This window comes from Globicephala melas, chromosome 12 (genome assembly GCF_963455315.2).
Source record: "Globicephala melas chromosome 12, mGloMel1.2, whole genome shotgun sequence".
NCBI lineage: Eukaryota > Metazoa > Chordata > Mammalia > Artiodactyla > Delphinidae > Globicephala > Globicephala melas.
Genome location: NC_083325.1, coordinates 61,182,504 through 61,204,465, shown reverse-complemented (window position 1 = coordinate 61,204,465; position 21,962 = coordinate 61,182,504). Strand labels below are relative to the sequence as shown.

The 21,962-nt window shown below is 44.9% G+C and overlaps 1 protein-coding gene across 1 annotated transcript in view; it reads left to right on the top strand.

Annotated features, from left to right (window-relative positions):
• Window positions 1-21,962, top strand: part of VIT (vitrin) — a 96,509-nt gene that overhangs the window by 27,388 nt on the left and 47,159 nt on the right. The window contains exons 3-5 of the mRNA XM_060309234.2: window positions 3,507-3,663; window positions 10,644-10,777; window positions 15,446-15,523. Coding sequence (XP_060165217.1) covers window positions 3,507-3,663; window positions 10,644-10,777; window positions 15,446-15,523 — 369 coding nt within the window. The remainder of the gene's footprint in view (window positions 1-3,506; window positions 3,664-10,643; window positions 10,778-15,445; window positions 15,524-21,962) is intronic.

Below are 21,962 nucleotides of genomic sequence, written 5' to 3'. Positions count from 1 at the left end.
TTACAATAGCCAGGACATGGAAGCAACCTAAGTGTCCACTGACAGATGAATGGATGAAGAAGATGTGGCATATATATACAAGGGAATATTACTCAGCCATAAAAAGAAATGAAATTGAGTTATTTGTAGTGAGGTGGATGGACCTAGAGTCTGTCATACAGAGTAAGTCAGAAAAACAAATACTGTATGCTAACACATATATATAGCATCTAAAAAAAAAAATGGTTCTGTGGAAACTAAGGGCAGGACAGGAATAAAGACACATGTAGAGAGTGGACTTGTGGACATGGGGAGGGGGAGGGGGAAGGGGAAGCTGGGGCGAAGTGAGAGAGTGGCATGTACATATATACACTACCAAATGTAAAATAGATGGGCAGTAGGAAGCAGCCGCATAGCACAGGGAGATCAGCTCGGTGCTTTGTGACCACCTAGAGGGATGGGATAGGGAGGGTGGGAGGGAGACGCAAGAGGGAGGAGATATGGGGATGTATGTATATGTATAGCTGATTCATTTGTTATAAAGCAGAAACTAACACACCATTGTAAAACAATTATACGCCAATAAAGATGTTAAAAAAAAGAAAATGAACCTATACGACAGAAGAGAAAGAGAGAAAAGGAAGACCTAAGCCGTAAGGTGGAATAGTTCAAATGTATTCAGAGGAAATACAAAGATAAATCATTATCATTTCGGCTTTAAGTGGATGGATGGAAGATTCCTGGAAGGTTATAAGAAAACAGACTACTTCACAAATAACTGAGAAAATACTGTAAAAGGATAAATCGTGGTTTCCATATACTCAGAGAAGAGCAGCCAGAAAAGATGCAGATGACTGCTTCTTGCCAGCTGGATTAAGACGTTACACTTGCCAATGATTTTGGCAATTACTCTGAAATTGTAATTAGCTCACTCTCTCCGGCTGAATTTTCTGTACAAATTGAACAAATATTTGACCTTTGGCCAACTTTGTCATTGTACCCTGTTCTTCCAAAGTGCATGAGCATATGTGCTTGATATCATTTTACAGCCCCCCACCCCGTGGGATGAGCTAATTCACCAAGTTTTCTAATCCAGCTGGGTGCAGATAAAGCAGCAGATCTTATTTAAGGGCTTGCCCAGGCCTTTGTAAAAACAAGACAAAGCAAAAAGTAAAACAAAAAACAAATTCCCCCCACAGGAAGGGGCGGGGTGTGTGTGTGGGGGGGGTGGGAATTGATTAGCCGGAAGCAAAATATTCCCATGTGACACTTTTCCCCTTATTTTTTTAAACCAACTATTTCATGGAAAATTCTACCACATCTGCACCTGTCTTGCAATAAGTTCGACCACTGTATGACACTCATGCAATAAGCTTCTAGATAGAGCCCAGTTTACAACTCCAGGAGAGTTGGGTTGGCCTACCAGGAGATCCAAACCCTCAGGGTGACAAAGTCACATCCAAATTGAATCCCAGGTCACAGAGCTCGTCACTTCCTATTTCATGTAACTAAGAGCTGAGAAGGAATGCTTCCATTTTCTTTACATCTAAGGGAGGAGATGCATTCGGGAGTGGGGCAGTGATCTGTGGAAGGGAGGAGAGCTGAAAGCATTTAGTTACACCCAGTGATCCAACAACTAACTAATTTAAGGAGAGACTACACAGGCATCTTCAGTCCCACAACTGGCATTTTAGAACAATAATCCAAGACTCAAAATAGTCAATGCAGCCTTGAGTATCAGGGTTTAAAAGAATGAAAGATAAAAAGAAAATAACTTTGGAGAGGAAGCAGCCTGTGGTGGGAAGAACGAAACCACAAAACCATTTTAAGCGCAGCGCTTCCCTCCTTAATGTGGACCACAAATTGTTTTAGCCTGTGATCACACTCAGCCCCCAGGCTCCCAGGAGAAGGACTTCCATGCTGGCCCAGCCCTGCGTGGCCAAGACTGTCTGGGAGGGGTGTTTAGGAAAAGAGCAGGAGTTCTAACTTTAGTTCTCTCTCCAGTCTGAATGAAATGCAACTCTGCTCCATTCAGATACATAAGGGTTAAAAAAAAAAAAAGTGCATTTTGGATACAGCTGGAAGCTATTAACAACTCTGAGAACATCTCAGTAACCCAGTTAGAGGATGGGTGGCCTGGCAGAGATCCTGAATCCGTGTTTGTAATCACAGACTCTTACCACTGGGCGGGGCTTGCTTTCTACCTCCCACCCAGTGGAGACATCCCTTCTTCAACTGTTCAGTCCCTGCTTGCATACTTCCAGCCTCTTCCTTCAAGGGCAACTTCATTTACTAGAAAGTTCTTTTTGGCAAAAAATGCCTCCGTAGAAAATCTCCCCCTTAGCTCTAGCTCAGTCCTCTGATGCCATAGCACACGACCGTCCTACTTGTGAAACAGCTATATTTGCCTCCAAATGCTTGCCTTCTTATGGCCAAACGCCCCATCTGTGCCAGGCAGCCCTCCCATCTGGTGGTTTCCAGATCCCTCCAGAGCCTGCTTACTCTTTGAATAGTGATTATGTTTCAGAGTCCCTTCTAGAGAATCTATTCCTAGCTCCCAGGCATCAATATCCTCTAGGAGACCTTTTCATTCAGGAGTTTTTGAGGGAAATTTTTTTCAGGGAAGATGCAGCCACACCCCCTTTTAGGCACTGCCACGAGAGCATCTACGCTGTCTCATCCCTAAGCAAGCTTTGGGCTCCAGCAGCCTTGCCTAGTGAATACTGCTAGCCTGTCAATGGCGTCACCAAGCCAGAGAGGAGGGAGGACAGAATGAATGAGCTTCCCCTGGATGCCTAGCAGGGCAGTCCCCAGCTTTCCACTGAGTGTGGAGGCAGATGAGCAAAGATCACTCCCATCTTGACCCTGGAGCTAGGACCCAGCCTCTAGGACCGAGACAAAAGATCACTTCATTATCTATCTCGCCTGTCCAAAAACCTTCCATGGAGTCCCACCTCCCGCACAGAACACAAGCACTCACGCCTCCTTCACCCGGCCCAGGCCTGCCCATCCCCATGCTCCCCGCAGGCTCCAGCCCGGGGCCTCTGCTGCAGCAGCCCACCTTGTCCTGGCTGGTCCCGACGCAAGGCCCATGCTCTCTCGCTTGCCCTTTCCGATACCTTTCTTCTTCCTGCGAGGTTTTCTGAGTTTCCTCTTTTCCTGGGCTAGCTCCAGAGCATCTGAAAAACCAGTATTCTCTAATCGTGGACTAAGGCTGACATTTCTGACCATTGGAGGCAGGTCTTTTCCCAGCGTTCTCTTCTTCAATTAATTAATGGTTCGAATAAGCACAGGAATGAGCCTCTTGTTCTCGTTCTCAGCAGGTTAAGTGCAGTGGATGGTGATTGCTCTTTTGGTCTGAGGAATGTCCTAATTACCTCTTTGCTTTCATTATATGGAGGTGATCCAGGGTCAGCCCAGGCTCTGGCTTTTAGAGATTAAGTAAATGAACAGTTATGACCTAACAGTCACCCCATATATAAGCTGATACCACAAGGTGTAATCTTGACCTCATTTTGCATTCCCAGCTGTGCCTCAGATCAACTGTGATGTGAGAGCTGGAAAGATAATCAATCCCGAGTTCATTGTGAAATGTCCAGCAGGATGCCAAGACCCCAGGTACCACGTTTATGGCACTGACGTCTATGCATCCTACTCCAGCGTGTGTGGCGCTGCGGTTCACAGGTGGGTAGCGCTGAGCTTCTTAGGCACGAGCAACCAGGGTGTGGGCAGGGATCCCCCGGTGCAGGGTTGCCTGATTAGCAAGCAAGAGCAAACAAACTTAATGGAGCATCCTGTATTTTATCTGGCAGCCCTATCCCATGGGATGCCCCAGAATCTGTGCATGGTCCTGGATCTCCTTTCAGATCTCTCTGGAAAGGAGGACTGACTTCTCTTTACACCTTAATGGGTGGGGGTGGGAGGGAGAATCCTACTCTTTTGTGTTCATAATGAGGAAACCAAAGTTCTTGATGATGTAAAGCCTTTTTATTTTTACCTGTGTGTGCTGAGCAAGGAGATAATAGGGACATGACTAAGGAAGGCCCAGAAGTTTAGAGAAGAAATGTGACAGCTTCAGTTGGTGATCTGGAGACAAAGAGGAACAGGAAAAGTGAGAAGGAGGATGACAGGGGGTCCTGCCTGGTCAGCTGTTGATGGGGGATCCAGGAAGGAGGGCAGGAAGCATGACATGCTTTGGACCATGTCACTGCCTAAATGAGGAAAGGCAATAGCGACCTTCACAGAATCCTCACACCTCTTGTTTAGGCTTGGAGCCGAAACCCAGGGAAATGCATGTTTACTTAATAGCTCTCATAATGGGTATGTGTGAAGCACTCCACCTGTGTTATCTAATTCGGCCCTCACCATTCCCCTGTGCAGTATCGTCGACCTCTTAAAGGTGAAGAGAGGTTGAATAGCCTTTCTAAAGCCACACCGTTAAAAAGTATCCGAGTGGGGATTGGAACCCAAGTCCAGCCCCCCACTTCTATTCACCAGCCAGCACTACTTTGAGATGTGGCTCAAAGTCAGTGGTTGGCTGCTGGATACTGATGAAGTTTCTCAATTATTCAGGCTTCCGGTATCTTTTTCCTTTTCTTTACTTGCACGCCAGTCACTTGATTGTTCAGTTGTATCTCCGCCAGAGAGAGGGGAGACATAAAATTCATTCCTTTTCAAGGTGTCTAGTCAGTAGCCTCTCTGAAATTTGGGGAAGAAGTAAAAAAAAAAAAAATCTATGCCTAAAATAAGATTTAAGATAGACTTTGTCAGTCATACTCTTTTCCCCATCAGCCAAAGAGATGAACAGCTACCTGGTTTTTCAATGGGAGTGGGAATACAAAAGCTCTACTGAGGATATACAGAGGAACATTAAAGAACAAAACACCAAATGCTGTTCCTTAACTCCAAACTGTGGGATAAAAATATTTTGTTTTCACTTTGAAATCAATTTTGTGCACCAAGTCGATACGCGGACCTACACGTGAACATGTGCATGCCTCCACACAATCACTTGTACACATATGCATGCCTCCCACATGTGCTAGAACACACGTGCGTGCTCACACACACCCTGACACACACATGTGCATGCCAACACCATTAGCACACTCCGGTCTGTGTCCGTGTAGACACTGACATATGTTACAGAGGCCGAGCCCGTCTTAAGGCTGCCTGTATTTTTCCAACTGTGGTCTGAGATGGTTGGCACTTGCTTCGTCTGGCATTTGCTGGCTCTCTCTTGCCTTTCCTTGGTCTCCTGAGGTACAGAGCCACACAAGTTAATGTGAGCTCACCAAGATGTCATCATAATGACAGTAACCCCTTACACTGAGATCCTCTCCTTCTAGCATCATCTCAGCCCTATGAGGCTGCTGTTAGCATCCCCAGTTGTTAGAAGAGGAAGGGAGGCATAGGGAAGTTAATTAAGTTGCACATCCAGGACTAGAACTTGTGTCCCCTGACTTCCAGCCCTGAGCCCAGGTGATACATTTACATAAGAACCGAGAGGACGTGAAGACGTGATGGGGTTGTAGCACTTTGGGGTGGTCAGAGTTGGGAAAGGATTTTAGGATGAACGGACACACCTCTAGAGAGAAAATAAGAAGGGCACTGACAAGGACCAGGACTCAGCAATCCCAGCATTTGGGTTGGAGCATAGGAACTACCTGGCAAGAATATAGATGAGGGTAGAGGGACAGAGGAGAAGAGTTTGACTGTTTCAAGCAGCAACATTTGCTGCTGGAGCAACGGAATGCCTTGTACCTTCCTGGACCAGCGACTGATGCTGTAGGAAACTGTTTGGAAAGAAGGAATCACTATCCATGAGGAGGATGTATAGAGGTCTTAAGGGAAAACAGACAGGAATTTTGGATAATACCAGTTCCGTTTTTTACAAACAGAAGGAGTCTGTTTTTAGAAGGCAGGTTTGGGGGTTTTTTGTTTGTTTTTTTTTTGCGGTACGCGGGCCTTTCACTGTTGTGGCCTCTCCCGCTGCGGAGCACAGGCTCTGGACGCGCAGGCTCAGCGGCCATGGATCACGGGCCCAGCCGCTCCGCGGCATGTGGGATCTTCCCGGACCAGGGCACGAACCCGTGTCTCCGGCATCGGCAGGCGGACTCCTAACCACTGCGCCACCAGGGAATCCCAGAAGGCAGGATTTAAGACAGAGAATAGAGTGGAAAATGTATGAAGGACCTCCCATCACTGTCCTGCCAGAGTCCCCTGCAGTCGGAACTGGGAAACTGGAGAGAGCACACTTTGGTTTAGAAATTCAGATTTAGCTTAAAGGATTTAAATTTCATACGAACTATGACAATCAGATCCCTCATTATGAGTGATCCCCTTGATTCTTTCAAACCAAAGGGCTAATGAACATATTTGAGGCATCATAGTTTGGCTCAGTCTTATCCTGAACTAATTTCTGTGTTTAAAGCGGGACCAAGGCCTGGAGAGAGGGGAGAGTTCTCTGAGCTGGGACAAGGAAGAGGCCATCTCCATGCAGAGCATGAATTTCTGACCAGACGCCCACCTTGAGAATGGCAGCCATTCAAAACCTGGCCTCGCTGTGGGCAGTCCCTTTTCTCCGAGCCACGAAGCTGACCCTCAGATTATCCCAGTGCCCTGGGGCCAGGGTCAGGGAGGAGGTGAACCTCAAAGCCATGTTCAGCATCATGCAGGGTGTCTGAGGAATGCAAAGGAGTAGAACTGGTTTTGTTCTTTGAGAGAATATATTTGACGTGCCTCCACCTCAATGAGGGTGCACATGAGGTCGCATTTATATAAATTCTCCAAACTACCATGGCTCTGAGCCCCCATCTGCTTCATAAGTACAACCACAGCCTTTCAGGCTCTCTCCCTCCTCTGGTATCTCCTGTGGTGAACAAGCGTCCGGTGCATTCCTCCCCTGGGATTTCTGTCGCCTCCAGGAGTTGACAGACCACTGACTGCCCCAGGATCTGCCCTCCTCTAGGACAATGTCAGGGAACGCGCACGGCCTCCAGTGAAGTCCACTCACAAGATAGGACATCACTCTCTTCTGCAACAGGAAAATCTCACGAGAAGACAAGAGTTCTGTTTCCGTGCCTTTCCCAAAGTCTGGGTTTTGCGTCTTATATAACTGTCACAAGGGATCTCAGCCTCCCTGTCCAGCCTGAGAACCCCCGGGCCCACCCCATTCCCTTTAAACAGCCTGAGAAAAGGGAAGCTCAGCCCCTCTTTCCACTCTGAGTGGCAGCTACAGCGCTTCTGACTTTTAAACAAGAATGAGTGCACGAACATTTCCTCAATACAGTGGAATATAAATCCAGGGGCAGAATAATTTCTCCAGGGGGGGAATAAAAAGATAAGAGCTATTTCTGTTTCCCCCACTTGTCAGTTAGGGACCATGGGATAATTGGGGTAATTTTTTAAAAACTAATCTGAATTTACAGCCTATGCCAGTGGTGTGGTGGTAAAGGTTCACCAACCAGCCCTCCTAAATGGAGGGCTGGGGGGTACTGATTTACCAACATCTGCGGTATAAATACTTCCACCATGGCTGATTTCAAAGTACCATAGTGAAATGAACCGGCACAATCCAGCAGCCTAATAACTGGCTTTCCCAAGCCAGCATGAGTGGTGTCCGCACACCGACAGGCCTTCTAATGCAGAAGCAAAAACACTGTCTTCCCATAAGAAAATTTCTAATCTAGTTGGGAGACAAAGTTAACTCAAGGAATTTTTAGGAAGTAGCACAAGACCAAATAAAATCAGAGCCTCCATGGAAAGACAAGTTTTGAAGGCATTGTTAGGAAGGGGCATAGCAAAGTCATGGAGAAGGAGGTGTTGGAGAGAAGGCACAGGTTCTCCAGAGCAAAGAGCAGCGTGAACAGAGCCACAGGAGTGGGAATCAAGTGGGCCGTCAGGAGAGAAGAGGCCGGCCTGGCTGCAGCTGGGAGAAGTGAGGGGCCCCGACTGAGAGCTGCCTGAAGAAGGGCAGGCAGGGTTGCAAAGACATGATGGAGGGATGAGGACTTGGTGTTGGGAGATGCCCATGGCTTTTGAGGCAACTGTGACCAAGTGGGGCAAACCCAGGATTCCAGGTCATTTAGACCTGGGTTCAAATCCCTACCTTGCAATTTAGAAGTTACAAAATCTGGAGTGAGTCCCTCGACCTGTCTAAGCCTGTCTCTGTGAAGTGGGAATAACAGCATTCCCTCTGCTCCACAGCCAGTAGGTTTGCTAGGAGAACTCAGTGAGATCCATTAGTGGGGATGATTCAAAAGCAATTAAGGGCTTTACATGTCAAGTATTATTATCACTTTCTTTCCAAGTTGTTGGGAAGTTGAGTGTTGAAAGTTGTTGACTCACCATGAGGGTGGGAGGGCAGGAAATGGCAACGCTCATTCCTGTAGGGAAGGAAGGGTGTTGATGGGAACAAATCTAAGGACATTTTTAGCTCCCCTGTGCTGTAAATTACAGATACCCAAGGGAGCCATGTTAGGCTCTGGGACAAGGAATTGACATACTGGAGCCCCGGCTTCAGTGGAGGCAAAGAGGTAGATATGTCAGTTACTATCACATCAGGATCTAAAACCTTCAAAATCCAAGAAATTAAAGAAACAATTACCAGCCTTTGGGGACTCTTTTAAATGAGTTTAATTTAGCTACACACCTTCGTTCCCTAGCCCAAAATAAAAGGAATAATTTGCTTTTAATAATGTACCACCTTTTGAAATAGTTGGAGTCGTTCTGTGATGTCACAAAACCAAATTGGAAATTGTCAGGGAACAGGTTTTACTTCAGGGAGAACTAGTAGGAATTAAGCAACCAAAGAAAAGAAATTTGAGGCATGGTCATGTCCTGTAATACGAAAGAGAAGGACATCGAACATGGGAAGACAGATGCCAGGCCACGTGATGGGAGCATCGTTCTTGGGGGTTAGGCTGCAGGTCAAGGTGAAGGTTTTCTTACTCTCCCTGCTTTCCTATCTCTAAATAAAGACGGTGGCTGAATATCTCTGATGAACACAGATGCAAAAATACTCAACAAAATACTAGCAAACCAAATCCAACAACACATTAAAAGGATCATCCACCATGATCAAGTGGGATTTATCCCAGGGATGCAAGGATTCTTCAATATCTGTAAATAAATCGGTGTGATACACCGCATTAACATACTGAAGAATAAAACCATATGATCATCTCAATAGATGCATAAAAAGTTTTGACAAAATTCAGCACCCATTTATGATAAAAATTCTCCAGAAAGTGGGCAGAGAGGGAACTTACCTCAACATAATAAAGGCCATATATGACAAACCCACAGCCAACATCATCCTCAATGGTGAAAAGCTAAAGGCATTCCCTCTAAGATCAGGAACAAGACAAGGATGTTCACTCTCACCAGTTTTATTCAACATAGTTTTGAAAGTTTTAACCACAGCAATCAGAGAAGAAAAAGAAATGAAAGGAATCCAAGTTGGAAAGGAAGAAGTAAAATTGTCACTGTTTGCAGATAACATGATACTATACATAGAAAATCCTAAAGATGCTACTAGAAAACTACTAGAGCTCGCCAATGAATTTGGTAAAATTGCAGGATACAAAATTAATACACAGAAATCTCTTGCTTTCCTATACACTAATCAGGAAAGATCAGAAAGAGAAATTAAGGAAACAATCCCATTTACCACGGCATCAAAAAGAATACCTAGGAATAAACCTACCTAAGGAGGCAAAAGGCCTGTACTCTGAAAACTATAAGACACTGATGAAAGAAATCGAAAATGACACGAGTAGATGGGAAAATATACCATGTTCTTGGATTGGAAGAATCAATATTGTCAAAATGACTAGACCACCAAGACAATCTACAGATTCAATGCAATCCCTATCAAATTACCAATGGCATTTTCCACAGAACTAGAACAAAAATTTTTTAAATTTGTATGGAAACACCAAAGACCCCAAATAGCCAAAGCAATCTTGAGAAAGAGAATGTTCATTGCAGCACTATTTACAATAGCCAAGACATGGAAGCAACCTAAATATCCCTCAACAGAGGGGTGGATAAAGAACATGTGGTACACGTATACAGTGGAATATTACTCAGTCATAAAAAAGAATGAAATAATGCCATTTGCAGCAACATGGATGGACCTAGAGATTATCATACTAAGTGAACTAAGTCAGACAAAGACAAATATAATATGATATCACCCATATGTGGAATCTAATTTTTTTTAAATGATATAAATGAACTTATTTATAAAACAGAAACAGACTCACAGATTTTGAAAGCAAACTTATGGTTACCAAAGGGGAGAGGGATAAATCAAGAGCTTGGGATTAACATATACACACTTCTATAAATAAATTAGATAACCAACAAGCACCCACTGTATAGCACAGGGAACTCTACTCAATATTCTGTAATAACCTATATAGGGAAAGAATCTGAAAAAGAATGAATATATGTATATGTGTAACTGAATCACTATGCTGTACACCTGAAACTAACACAACACTGTAAATAAACTATACTCCAATAATTTTTTTTAAATGTATAACATGTAGAACAAGAAAAAAAATAAAGATGGTGGCCGGTTTCAAAGTCTGTTATATGTCAAACAATATTTTTCTGTCCTTTCTTCAAAAAAAATTTTTTTTTTCTCTTCACAGTGGTGTGCTCGATAATTCAGGAGGGAAAATACTTGTTCGGAAAGTTGCTGGACAGTCTGGCTATAAAGGGAGTTACTCCAATGGTGTCCAGTCGTTATCCCTTCCACGATGGAGAGAATCCTTTGTCGTCTCAGGTATGCCCACACCCTGGAGAAATGCTGCCCTACAACTGGTACTTCGGTTAAGTTACCTCACGGGATGAAATGGGCTCTTTTCAGTGTGCCATTAGTTTTAGTTTATGGCCCACCTCATTTCATAAAAATCTGAAGCATTAGTTCTTCTGATAGTTAAGATCATGAAACAATGAATTATAATTTCAGTGATAAATCACTACAAAGTCTGGAAATATTAAAAGGCTCCAATTACTCATTTTAAACACACAGCAGCTATCAGTAAGTCCAATCAAACTTTTAGTTAAGTGAATTACGTTTAATAACTGGATTTTTGAACTACTCCTTTAGTTATGCCAAATGTGCCTCATATCTGGAAGCTTATTCCTTGAGAATTCTGGTAAATGGACAGATAGGGACAGGTTTTTAGAACACTGAGCTACAATTTTATTTGAGATTTCTTTTTTTAAATTAATTGTTTCACTGTTTAGTCCATTCTCACTATTGGCTCCACAGGATTTTATAGATAATCATTTTCACTCTTTTTTTTTTTCCCTCTTCCAAAGAGGTAATATCAATGAACTCATAGCTGTGTTATTTCACAGTAAAAAGATAACCAAGGTCTTTGTACTATCATCATGACCTGCCTGCTCCCCTCTTTTTATTTTTGTGAATTTCCCCAACCTAACTTTTTATTTTGAAAACTTTTAAATTTACAGAAAAATTAAAAGAATAGTACAATGAATACCATATTCTCTTCACCCAGATTCACCAATTGTTAATATTTTGCTATACTTGCTTTATCTATCTATCTATGTATATTTCGTTTGAACTGTGTGAAAATAAGCTGTGGGCATGACACTTTATCCCTTAATACTTCAGCACACGTATGGTAAGAGCTAAAACATTTTCCTAAATAACCACAGTACCACATCTAAAAAATTAACACTGATACAATAATTTAATAAATATTAATAAATAAGAAATAATAAGAAAAAGTTCTTATTCAGTTGTATCCAACTATCCCCCAAATATTCTTCACAGTAATTCTTCTTTTTTTGGGGGGGGGAATCTACAATCCAATCAAAAATCATCCATTGTATTTAGTTGTCATGTCCATTTTAGTCTCCTTTAATCTAGAACTGTCTGCCACCACACTTCCTTTTTTGGTCATAAGTAGTGATGACATTTTTGAAGTCCCAGCCAGTCATCTATTACTATGTCCCACAGTCTGGACCACAAACGGGTCCAGCTATTTACTCATGGTTGGATTCAGGTTAAATATTTTGTCAAGGACACTACATAGGTGGTATCATAGCATATCCATTGTGTAGTATCACAAATGGCCATATCAGGAGACACAATAGCATTTTGTCCATTTGTCGCTGATGCTAAATTTGATTACTTGGATACTTTACCCTGTCTCTTCATGGTAAAGATACTTTGTAATTAATAGCAACCTGTAGGGTGATACTTCAAAACAGCATGAATATCTTGTTCCCTCCAAAATTTAACCCAATGATTTTAACATCTATTGATGATCCTTGCTGTAGCAAGAATTACATCAGAAATTGCAAAATTATATTTGTTCTAATTCTGTCATTTCTTCTACATTTATTAGCTAGTGTTATTACACAAGGAAGAGGGCTTTCCCGCCTCTCTCCACAACTATTTTTTCAAGTACAACTATGGACTCACAGATTGTTTTTTTTAAAGTACAATGTGTTATAGTCTATTATCGTCATTATTCTTTCTGTTGCTCAAAATTTCCAGGTTTGGCCAGTGGGAGCTCTTCCAGCTTTTGACATGCCTCATTAGCATTTGAGCACAACACAACATTCTATCCTCACCTTATACTTACCCTACACTGGACCTTGAATCTCCCATATTCTCCAAAGAGGCACTGCAGGATTTTAAACTACATTCTAGCAAACCTTTCTGGCAACCCCACAAAATCCGGAGCCATGTGACTCTCCTGAGAAAGAACTGCCTACAGAAGACCAACTAAAGCAAGGAAAAGAGAAATGTCTCATAATATATCAGGCCTTCCAATCTGGGTGGGTTTTTTGCACCTTTAGACACCCCACGTCCCAACCTCTACCATCCATTGATCAGAGTTTTAATAGGACTGCTATCAGACATTTTAAGATTCTTCTCTATTTAAGCAATCCCTGTTTCCTCTTATCTGCGGAATTCTGCACACCTAGGGTTCAAATTACACTGGTTTCTATGTCAAATAATGGGAGGTTATCAACCATAGTACCGCAAGCTTTGCCCTGTAACAAAACATTCAGAACTGGGGCCATATAAAAATGCTAAGGTCTAGAATACAAATGCCAATCATAGACATATAATCTCCACATTGGTGTTTACCAAGTAGCTCCTGGCGAAATAAGAGGGTTTCAATCTTTGTTGCCTAGCCTGTAATCCAAGAATTCCAGCAGAGGTTTACAAGGAAAATTAATTCCATGAGAGTAGAGATGTTTTGGATTTTTTTAAATGAAAATCAATCTGCTGTGATTATTCCCTATAAATCTCAACTTCCATGTCCTCTCATTCAACCTAGTGACATTTAACCAGAAACACTTTCTGCCAATGATAATAAACACATGTGCTTCTGCAATGGCTAGGGGTCTCCAACGAATGAGTTAGGAGAGTGCAATGCCGGCTACAGGTCTCAGCTGGCGGTGGACAGGGCAGGTTCTCCATTGTCCAGAGGCTTCTGGCCAACAAGTTTTGCTGGATCGTGTCAGAGTCCTTCTCTGAAGGCTCTGATGCCTCTGTGACTTTTCTCTAGGCTTTTATTTCCACTTTTCACATGTTGCTATGCGTCTTTAATTAATTCACTTTGGTGGGCTGGGAGGGGGCAGGAGAGGGGAGCTGTGTTTTTGTTCAGCACAATCTTTCCACAGTTCAGGGATGAGAAAGGTCCAGAAAGGACCTCCTAATGCTGCCCGTTTGTCCTCTGATCCACACTGCAGAAAACTGAGCTCAGGCTCCTTTTCCTTCTGAATAGAAACAGAGAGAACCATAGGATTTTAGATGCGAGAAGAACAGGAAACTGAGGGAGCCGATGTCTCTGCGGCACTCGCTGTGGATAAAGTGAGGCCCACAGCCAAGGCGCCCTCCTTGGGTCTGAAATAACCTCACTCACTGTCCACCTGGAGCAGGGCTGGCCCAGGGCGAGGACATGTGGGTGTCCAGCCCTGCTCCCAGGTGGCTTTTGTGAGATGAAGTAACTCCCATGAGCCCCAACATTTGCCTCTTCCCCACCTGGAGTGACATTTATAGGTAACACCAGAATAACTTCTTTGCATCTTTGTGGTGAAACATAGTTCCAAAACTTCTTAACTGTTTTTTTTTCCTTTAGATCCCTACAACTTTGTATGGTAAGTTGGTCCACATCATTATACATATTTTCTGAATTAAAAAACAAAAAAAAAACACAAAAAAACCCAGAGTCTCAGAGATTGAGGCAGTTAATGAATGGTAAAACAGAAAGGGAAACCTAGATTTTCTTGCTCCCAATCCCAAGCCCCTCCTGAGACCCTGTTATTCTGTCTGCCTCATGACTCTTGCAGTCCCTTGTGCCAGGAGGACCTTTGGCAAAATCGGGCACTAGATTGTGTTCCACCTCCCACCTCCCATTTGACACTCCTCACCTCTCCTCCCCTAGCCCATCCTATAAAAATATTCCCTCAGGTTGAGAGTTTAAAATGCTTTCATTATCAGGTGTAAATATCGAAAAACAGGTGAGAGCCCTCCCAAGGGCATTTAAATTTTAACAGAGATCTAAGCACTAAGATAATTCCTCTGTTATTCTTATTGAGCATCTACTACATCCCAGACAGCTCCAGGCCCTGGGGATTTCACAGCCACCAAGTGAGACAAATTACCTGCCTCAGGGGGGCTTCTGCATTCTAGTGACACTTCCCATTTCGTGTGGAACGAAACTCCTTGGTGGAATTTCAAGCCGCACTCCCTGGCAGAGGAGGACTGCGGACTGCAGCCTTCTCAGGCATGTTCAGCCACACCAGGCTTGCGGCTTGCCTCCCCAGCCCTGATCGTTTTTCTTCTTTATGCCTCCATGGTTTCCCTGATACACATTAGCATTCCTTCCCTCGCCTGGTATCTAAACTTTCACTCCCTGGGTGGACAACAAATGGTCATTTTCAAGGCCGATCTCTATTTACCTACTTTCAAGTTTCTCTAGTGCCGTGGAATTCAAATGGGTCCCACGGGGTCTGTGGAAGTGAGAGGTTGCTGTTCACGTATAGCCAGCCGATGGCCAGAGCTCTCAGCAACCAGGAAAAGAACGTGGGGAGGGTTTCTCCATTCATCTAGTGACCTGATTCAACATTCAGAAAGTCCCGTGTATGGAAACTTTACCTCCAGTTCACATCTTCATGGGCAAAATAAGGGTTGCTAATGTTAATTCTGATGGAGGTTTTACTGCCTCCTTTCTAATATTAATAAAACATAGGTGATACAGGAAAACAGAATGCCACTTGACTTTCTCATTGTAATCAACAATTCAGCAGGGAGAGGGGCGTGGAGACTGACTGATTTCATTGAACTCAAGAGAAACAAATCAGCAGGAGGGAGTCAACTTAACAGAATGCAACCATCTAAAACCTCTAGCTCTAGAAATAAATCATTGTGGTGTTTTTCTTTTTTTTTTTTTTTTTGCAGAAGGTAAACCCCAAAAGGGTGTAACCTACCCATCATCTCTTACATATTCATCATCTAAAAGCCCAGCTGCCAAAGCAGGCAAGTGTCCACGTGTGATTTCATTTAAATCTTCTGATCTCGTAAACAGGCAATATTGTGTTTTAGGAGACAGGATAAAAATGAGCAACTTAACCAGTCAAGCTCCGCTGACTCCAGTAATATTTTAACAGATGCCAGGAACATGGGCACAGAAGTCAATGTGCTGAAGAGTGAGGCTTTATTTTCTGTTTTGCAATTCTGAGATTATCTCTGAGTTTGTGTCATTTTCATTCAGAATGACTGTTGCCCTGAATTTTACTGTATAGTTACTTTAGAAGATGACGTGACATTCTGTGTGGAAATGTTCCCTGGCAGCTGAAAGGGAAAAGACTGTCTCTACTTACATATGAAATGGAGGGAAGCAAAGAGGAGGATGTGGCTTATGTGATAGCAGCAAGCAGCTCATCTCAACAACCCAAAGCCAAAAATACAGCCTGTGAGGTTGTGCCGACCCAGCTTCCTGTGACTCACCAAGGGGGTACAGTAAAACTCAGGCCAGGAAAATATCTTTTTCTAGGTTTCCGTGTGAAAGCAAGAGCTATACTATGCATTATTGTCTTTTCTGGGGGAAGGTATGCTTGATTTCTCACACAAAGAGAAGCTGTGAGTTGTTTTATGGTGGGATTTAACATTACTTCCAGAAAGTTGAAGAGCTAGCTGATTTTGTTCATGTACTTAAGGTGAATATGGTTTAAGGATAGGCAATAAAAGCTAGCATTTATTGAGCTTTCGCTGTGTGCCAGGCACTGTTCCAAGAGTTTTATCTGATTATTGTATTTATTCACCCCAACAATACCATGGGTATGTATTGCTCTTAGCCCTAATTTACAGTTTGAGGAAAATGCAGCACCAGAGAAGTTTAATAACTTGCCCTTTGCCACACAGCAAGTAAGTAGCAGAGCTTAGAATCAGATCCGGACAATCTGGCTTCAGAAACCCCTCTCTACACCATTATCCTACGTTTTCTTATGCATTCAAATAGGGAATGTTTTTCACTTTTCCACCCCAGTTCCTCTCCAACTATATCTTTAACGGCTTCTTAATTATTCCAGTAATCTAGACCTGTTTTTGTTTGTTTTATTGCAAGGAACCACCTGTTCTGTAACCCCGCCCACAAGCTGGCAGCGGGTGGTGGTGCCCTGTGGACCATTTCTGAGATGTCACCTGTCCTCTTCTGGTGTGGGCCGGGGAAGATGACTAGGGGACAGAGGTCTCCTTGAGTGGCTGGCCAGTTGGTGGAGGGAGAGTGTCCCTGCCCTCTCTGTTGTCTCGTCCAAGTTCTCAGTGATTTCTCAGCAGGTTTCGTGTGTGGGTATCTGGAGCCGGGGGCACTGCTCCGCTGTATCCTGGCCCCGTCTCTTTCTCTGAGTTAGGGGCCCCATCCACTGGCAGCAGCACCTTCACACAGAGTCACGGGTGTGGCTGGGGTTCTCCTCTTCCCTTTTGGGGCCTGAGGAGACCTAGGATGGGATGAGGTTGGTCACCTTTCTTGTCCCATCTCGCCTCACCTTTGGCCTCCTGAGCCCCTCCAGCAGCACCCCTCCCCCACTTCAGGAACAGACCCCATATTCAAGGCAGCCCTCCAGCTTCAGGGACCACATGCCAAGCACTCCCTGTTTCTCCCGTGAGAGGGAGAATACTTCTCGACTCCCAGAATACACCCCCAGACTTCCTCTTTGAGCTCCGCTCCTGCAGTGCACCAGGTGAGCCTGTCGGTGCCGCAGCTCAGAAAGGCCAGTGGGAAACGAGGGCCCCCCACACCCCGCAGGCCCCGTGGTGTTGATGAGAGATTCTCTTGAAGCCCCTTCGTCTGGCTTGGGGAGGACAAAGCGTGAAAGAAGGAAGGGAATATCCTCTTACCCTGAACACTGCTCTCCCCCAGAGGTGGCCTCGGACCCTTCCCCCTCTTCTGGTCCTGTCCTTCTGCTGACGAGCCTGGGTCAGGTGGGGCTGGTGATGGTGCAGGTTCTGCTGGGACAGCCCCACCCATAGGAAGTTCAGTGGCACCTCTCCTCATGCAGAAAGGGGGACTGGGGCCCTCTGACTTTAGTCGTAGCCAGAATCTGGACAACAGGAAGAGTGCTGCACAACCTCCTGTGACCGTAGCCATCAATCAGCAAGTGCTTTCTCTGTGTCAGACACCGTCCTACACAGTGACCCTGCGGCAGGGTGCCGGGTCACCCTCGTTTCAGATAAGGTTCAGCCCCTGCCCAAGGGCCCCGCTCCGACCGGCCCCTACAGCACTCAAAATCTGATCGCATCCCCTCGAAGCAGGTCAAGTTGAAGGGAGAGTGGGTGGAGGGGAGAGAAGACAACTACAGCCAAATGATGACTTAGTTGATAAAAATCCATTGGTTTCTACGTCCTCCATAGCAGAGATCGTTTTCAAAACTTCTCTATCTGCCCCAGGCACCGTGGTCCAGCTTAGCACTGCCCACCCCAGCAGGCCTGACTCACTGACGGCCAGGAGGAGTGTGGAGGAGACGGGGCGCCTTCTCACACTTTGCTGCCACGTAGTTTATTTTTATTTTATTTTATTTATTTTATTTTATTTTGTTTTGTTTTATATTTTATTTTATATTTTTTGGCCACGCTGCTCGGCTTGTGGGATCTTACTTCCCCGACCAGGGATTGAACCCGGGCCCTCAGCAGTGAATGCGCAGAGTCCTAACCACTGGACTGCCAGGGAATTCCCATGCTGCTACGTACATTTAAAATTAGCAAAAGCCATAGCCAGAACCTCAGGCATTGCTACTGTCATCTGTCCCCTCTACCAAAACATCTCCACCTTCGATGACACCATCACCGTGTATCACTATCAGCCTCCTATCACAAGATTATTCATGGCTGTCAGAGTCTGAAAAATTAAGTTCATTCATTCACTCACTCATTCAATAACCATGTAGTGAGCACCTGCTCTGTGGCAGACTCTGAGCTCAGCTATAAGGATTCCAACATAAAAGGGATACTGGGGTCTCATCCAGCTTCAAGATTAGAGGAACCTCTCTTTCAAGTGACAGTCCCACCGTGGAGTGAGTTTCACCAATTCAAATAAAAAATTCCACTGAGAACCATAAAAGGGTGGCTCCCTTCATTGCTACTCTTCCTTCAGTGATAAAATTCCTTTAGAAATGGAAGGAAGCAGAAGAAATGAAGATGTGAGGGCCAGCAGCTGCTCAGGCCCCAGCATGCCCCTGCAAGACGCTTCCTGGTCTCTCCAAGAATGTGAGTGAACAGGTAAATCAGGTTAGGACGACCCCCCAAAGCATAGCAACCCTCTTTCATGGGAAATTATCTCACTCACAAAATAGGATGCATCTTGCTTTGCCATGTGCAGCTCCTGCTGAGAAAACACATTCCTGAGATTTAAACGCTGTTCCCAAGGCAGTTAGCAGCCATTAAACAGGCAGCTGGTATTTGGCTGGAGTCTCAAGCTACTCTGAGCTCAATAAAAACAGGTAAGTGTCGGTTTGTAGAAGTTCCCCCAAAGCTGAGAAGGCACATTGCCGGCACCGCGACAAGAGAAGGGAAAGTAAATCTTTACCCTTGCTGAGCTAGAGTGTCAGGAAAACCCCCTCCTGACTCCCTTTGGTCATCCCTTGCCCTGGAAGAAAATCAAGCCCAAGTTTATTGTAATACGTTTGACTGTTCAGGGACCTTCTGCCCTCACTGCCAACACCCTCCAAGGCCACCCCTTCACCCTGTCTTGGGAGTAAGATGACTTCCACCAGAACTCTGGAGACCTCAGGCCACCCTCTGAGGGGAACCCCATTCAGGGATCTTGAAGTGACTCATGACTTCTACTTTGTTCCCCTTTTGTGGGAAAAAGTATGGAACTTGGCATCAAACAAATGTGGGTCCAAATTCTGGCTCCGCTACCTGCTGTCCATGTGGCCTGAGACTCGTTTCTTGGCCTCTTGGAGAATCTGTCCCTTGTCTTAAAAATGGGAATAGTTGGCTGACTTTCCGGATTGTGATTAATATCATATTTGAATGCTTCTGTAAAAGAGGTGCATAGTAGATGCTCAGTGAACATTAAGCTTCCTGCCCTCATGTAGAACCCTGAGGCAAGTTCTAAGTTCTCACGGGAAGAGCCAAATCCTTCCCTGTCGTTCTGACCCCAAGGTGTTGCTGCTAAACTGGTTTCAATTTCCTTCAGTCACCTCACATTTGACACCTACTGAAAGCCCTGTTTTCCACTGGGGGAGGGGGAGGCATATCACGATGATGTCAGCAGCTGTCATTTATTGAAGGCTAAGCACTGTGTGGCCCCCTTACAGACATGATCTCTACCTGTGACAACAGTCCCCCAAGTAGGTCTGACCGTCCCCATTTTCCAGCAAAGGGAGCCAGGTTCAGGAAGCTGAAGAAAGCCTAGTGGCCAGCCTGGCGCTGGCTGTGGTTCTCAAATCAGATTTCCAAGGCCCAGCCCAGATCAGTGAATCAGAATCTCTGTGGATAGGGCCCTGGATCACCTCCACTGTGATGCTAATGATGACCGGGTGTAGGAAGCTGGGAGGCCCTCTCGGTGCCGTTGAGAAGGTGGTTGTCTGGAGCTGTTCTTGACCTTGTCCAAAGAGTAATACGTTAAGAGTCTAAGGGAAGTTTTGAAATGTTTCCCATGAAAATCGTTGAAAAGAGACCAAACTCCCATGTATCTGAGGTTGTACGAAGAAACTATTCTGGTGGTTTTATTTCAAATTGCTCCAAAAGAACCTGGTCCCGTGAAGAATTCACTTTGGGTCACATCAGGCATTATGCTCAGCAAGGAACTGGAAACATCGGGGCAGAGTAGCTTCTCTGTCTCCCTCTTAAAGACAGTTATATCCTGTGAAGGAGAGCAGGCAAAAACGTCTAGGTCTTGTGTGGAAGATAGTGGAAGACCAGGGACTTGGCTCTGCTGGCTGAATTTACGATGTGCTTGAAGACATCTGTGTTCTATGCAAGTAACATAAATGGCTGCCCTCAGGATATTTAATCTGCTCTCTAGCAAAGCAATACCAGCAAAGGCAAACTGGGGGGTTCAGAAACCTCAGAATTAGCCAATGGTGTGAGAAAAAGATAATCCAGATCCCCCGTAGCCAATGAGTTTAAAGTGGCAAAAATATTGACTATTTCCAAGTAGAAGTTTTATTTTTAATTTAATTACTTGTGGTTTAATTAATACTTTGCAAGTAAAATGTACTGTCAGTTTATTTATATATTTCTCTCCAGGTTAGTAATTATAGCCTATTTCATAAAATATACAAGTGATTCTATTAAATGGCTTTTCCCTGTATGAACCTGGGCCTGCATCTCCCTAAAGAGGCATTACTGCCTGGTAGCGTTTACCAGAGGGTATAACAGAAGAGTACTTTAGAGAAATTAGAAACTTCCCTAGGACTTGTTATGAAAGCTCAATTCCTTTAGAGTAATGGAAATGTCATAAATCACACTAGTTTTGCCCAAGGATGGCGTGAAGACTGGCTGAACCCCCGAGGCCGCTGCCAGCTCTTTAGCAATCTGTCTGGCACAGTCTCCAGGTGGCTTTAAAGGCAACCAACTGTTAGCAAACATCAGGGTAAATGAGGGATCCACTTCCTGCCTTGCCGGGCTAATGCCTGCAAGAGCAGACAGGATGGCCGAACTCCAACCCAATCCCAGGGCGGTGAGTGCTGACCTGCCCTCCCAACAGGAGGTAATAGCGTCAGGGTGGGGAAATGCGCAGGTGCCAGTGCTGAGCGGTGGGTCCAGACACCCGGCGCCACCTCGCATTTGTCTACATGGCTGGACAGGGCTGTGGTCTGACACTGCCCAGCGTGCTGTACAATGTCAAAGAGGAGGTTTGGTGGTTCCCATGAAGAGTACAGCTCCTTCTCTCTCAGATGCTACCCCCCCACCCCGGCCTGCTGTTCTGTGACCAAAGATGCTTCATCCCTAAGCAGAGTTAAGGCTAGAGCTGGGTTGCTGTCATACGCTGAAAAACGACCCCCGAAAACATATCCATGTCCGAATCCCTGGAACCTGTGGATGTTTTCTTATACGGCAAAAAATGGGAGTGGGGAGGAAGGCAAGGGGGCTTTGCTGGTGTGATTAAGTTAAGAATCTTTAGATGGGGAGGTTATCCAGGATTGTCTGGGGGCAGGGTTGTGGAGGAGACTAAATGCAATCACACGTATCCTTAAAAGAGGGAGGTAGGGCTTCCCTGGTGGCGCAGTGGTTGAGAGTCCGCCTGCCGATGCAGGGGACACGGGTTCATGCCCCGGTCCGGGAAGATCCCACATTGCTGCTGAGCAGCTGGGCCCGTGAGCCATGGCCGCTGAGCCTGTGCATCCGGAGCCTGTGCTCCGCAACGGGAGAGGCCACAACAGTGAGAAGCCCGCATACCACAAAAAAAAAAAAAAGGGAGGCAGAGGGAGATTTGACACACACAGAGGAGAAGGCCACATGGAGATGGAGC